The 3,221-nt window shown below is 41.6% G+C and overlaps 1 protein-coding gene across 1 annotated transcript in view; it reads left to right on the top strand.

Annotated features, from left to right (window-relative positions):
- The window catches only part of Dmc1 (DNA meiotic recombinase 1), a 44,626-nt gene extending 42,527 nt beyond the window's left edge, over positions 1–2,099 (top strand). The window contains exon 14 of the mRNA XM_021183540.1: positions 1,026–2,099. Within this exon, the coding sequence (XP_021039199.1) occupies positions 1,026–1,095 (70 nt within the window). The 3' untranslated portion in view covers positions 1,096–2,099. The remainder of the gene's footprint in view (positions 1–1,025) is intronic.
- The last annotated feature ends 1,122 nt before the right edge of the window (positions 2,100–3,221 follow it).

The following is a 3,221-nucleotide window of genomic DNA, read 5'->3' as shown; positions in this document are numbered from 1 at the left end:
CTACATGGAGAGTGCCAGGACAGGCAGAAATACATAGAGAGACCCTGTCTCAAAAAAAAAAAAAAACAAAACAAAAAAAACAAAACCTTAAACAACAAAAGGGCTGGGAGTGTAGCGAGGTTAGAGATCACTTGTCTATCATGTCCAAGACTCTGAGGTCAGTTTCCAGCACTACACACAGAGAGAGCAAAAAGTTCCCTGCTTCCCAGCTGACTACCCAGTGTCCACATAGCTCGTCGTCCTTCCTCAGCTCCATCTTCCTTTCTCCACAAGACTTGCCTTTTACCCTAACCCACTGATTCAGTGTGGATCACTCGGGTGACTCCTCATCAATTAATGAAAACTAATAAGGTTTTTAAACTAAATCAAAAGAAAACTCAAAGTATGTTTAGACAAACATGTTTAGTCAAATAGGGAATGAAGAAATGAATCAATTGATCAAAATTAGTCAGTCTCCACAGTTCAGTGCTAATGGTAGGTATTCCACCTTCACAAGTTCTAGTTCTCTGACAGAGAGAACTGCACAACTTGCAGTTAATGACAACACAGAATGCATAGAGCCCTTACCAAACAAGAACCAGGAAGCTGAAGGACAAGCTACACAACCAGCTTTTCCCTGCAGGCGCTCAGAACTTGCCTGCTTTATTTCAAAGCCCTGTTCAGCTTTCCCTTTGTTGGCAAAGCCTGACTAAAGCTGCACCCCAAAGGAGTCAGACAGGCCCCATAGGACCTGTACACAGCCTCAAACTATCCTGATAAAACACCCAGTTTATCCCCATTTGCCTGTTTCCAAGTTTGGGAGTAATTTTTCTTGACATTCAAAACCTTATATATAGAAGTTGTTTAACAAATGTTTGCGAGGGTTGATAACACTGCTAGGTAAGCTCTGTAGGCCACATTTAGCTGTACCAGCACTGCAGCGTCTCTGGAGACTCAGACTGATGGGAACGTGATGAATGTGACATGTGCACAGTATTTATAGAAACAGAGCTTTTTATAAACTTCTGTTCCCTTGTATTCTGTAGCCCCGAGATGCCTGAAAATGAAGCCACCTTCGCAATAACCGCTGGAGGGATCGGGGATGCCAAGGAGTAGGTGGGGAATTGGTACAGACTGCTTTTTGCTGCTTATTAGGGGCTGGAGAAGTGGGAAGCAGCCTTGAATTTACATCTTGAAATAAGAGTTTGTTTTTTCCCCCATGTGTTATTAAAAGAAAGTCAGCAAAAGCGATGTAAAGCTTATATTTATCTTAAAAGTTCCTTCCTGATATGTAACCAACTATATATATACTGCATGTTGATTCAGAAATATGCATACATATTCTTGAATTACTTGATAGACACATATGCATAAATGTGCCTGTCAGGTATTGGGGAAGGGGTACCCAGTGCCCTTCCTTCTGCCTACTAAAGTAAGCCATTGAGCACACAGAAATTCAAAGGAGCTCAGAGATGTATCATCCCCCCCGACCCCGCAACCCCAGACTTCTCATCCAGCATTTCTTGGGGCATAGCACCAATGGCTATGGTGCTGGGACTGAGAACTGGATGCTGTTCCCCAAGAGAGCTCATGTGAGGTGAAAGCTTGGAGTATACATGAGCTGTTTGTAGTCACCCTGGCGGCCTTCACATGCATCTTTACAATAAGAGGAGAGAAGCATTAAGCCAACTTTTCAATCATCTGATATGTCAAGTTGAAATGACTTTTAAAAAATATGTTATGATAATTGGGCATGGTGGTGCACACTTGTAATCTCAATATTTGGGAGGCCTAGGTAGCTTTAGCTACATAGTAAGTTCAAAACTGGCCTGGGTGATATGACACTATCCAAAAAAGGTATGTTTTTATGTTTTGAGTGGAGAATTCAAAGTTGGTTTTTTTTTTAATTTTAGAGCTAATATAAATGTAAAATCTATAGCTGAGACATCAAAGAATTTGTGAAAGAACATTGTTTTTGAGTGTGTGTGATTGTCAAAAATAAAATCTAGTTTTCAAAATACAAGACTATTTAAAAATTAAAATACTAATATATAATTGCTACAGATGATCTTTTATATTGTGTTAACTAAAATGAAATCCAAAAAGTAAAGTATTTACTATTAGAGGTTTTTGATTCTGCATTCAGTCATTTACTGGTTAGTTCTTAGATGCTACATGCTAATAGACAAGGAGTGGGTCCTGCCTCAAGGAGCAGCATACTGGAGAAGGGACCAGTGCTCAGGAAAATGAGAGAGCAGATGGTGAGGATTTGGACTGACCCTAATGCATGAAGTCCTAAAGCAGGGGAAGAAGGGTCAAGCGTAGACCACAGAGGCCTGAGGGCTCCCTGGGGCAGCAGAAAGCTGGGTCCTGGGAGGCAGAGCCCTTCCACCTTTTTCTCCTGTAAAACCACAGAAGTGGCTCCTCTGAATAAAGCAGGAACAGAAACATCTAGGAACAGGTGTTCTACATTCTGCAAATTCACTTAAATCATTTTACCAGCAAGTACTGAAGCATTGTTTTGTTCTAGGAAAGGAATTTGTTACTAAATGCACCTAAAAACAAAAAGCAAAAACCTTTCTTGAGCTGGAGAAGTAGCTCAGTGGCTAAGAGTGCTGACTGCTCTTCCAGAGGTCCTGAGTTCAAATCCCAGCAACCACACGGTGGCTCACAACCATCTGTAATGAGATCTGGTGCCCTCTTCTGATGTGCAGGCATATATGCAGGCAGAACCCTGTATACATAATAAATAATCTTTAAAAGAACTTTCTGGCCCTTTAATTTTGGCTTCTGTTTGTTTTTCAAGACAGAGTTTCTCTGTGTAACATCCCTGGCTGTCCTGAAACTCCCTTTGTAGACCCTGTTGTTCTCAAACTCATAGTGATCCTCCTTCCTCTGTCTCCCAAATGCTGACATGAAAGGGACATACCACTTCTCCCCACATATTTTGGCATTTTAATTTTTTTCTAGTTCAGTAGTGGGGTCAGAAGCCAGTGCTCAACATAAAGGCCTGCCATTCTGGAAGGAGACTTTGTTTCATTATAGCCTGCTGCTCGGACCAGAATCCTCTCTATTTGGCTATGATGTGTCCTGCTTGGGAAAACAGAAACTGGACCTGTGGAGATAGAAGAAAAACTAAAGTTTGGGGTCAACTTTATGAGAACTCAGCAAACCTTGTAGGTGTTTGGGCCAGCAAGGGGTCTATTTGGAGCTGTTCTAAACCAGGATTCACTTTGTCGGGC

This window comes from Mus caroli, chromosome 15 (assembly GCF_900094665.2).
Source record: "Mus caroli chromosome 15, CAROLI_EIJ_v1.1, whole genome shotgun sequence".
Lineage (NCBI taxonomy): Eukaryota > Metazoa > Chordata > Mammalia > Rodentia > Muridae > Mus > Mus caroli.
This window is presented reverse-complemented; position numbering and strand designations above follow the sequence as displayed.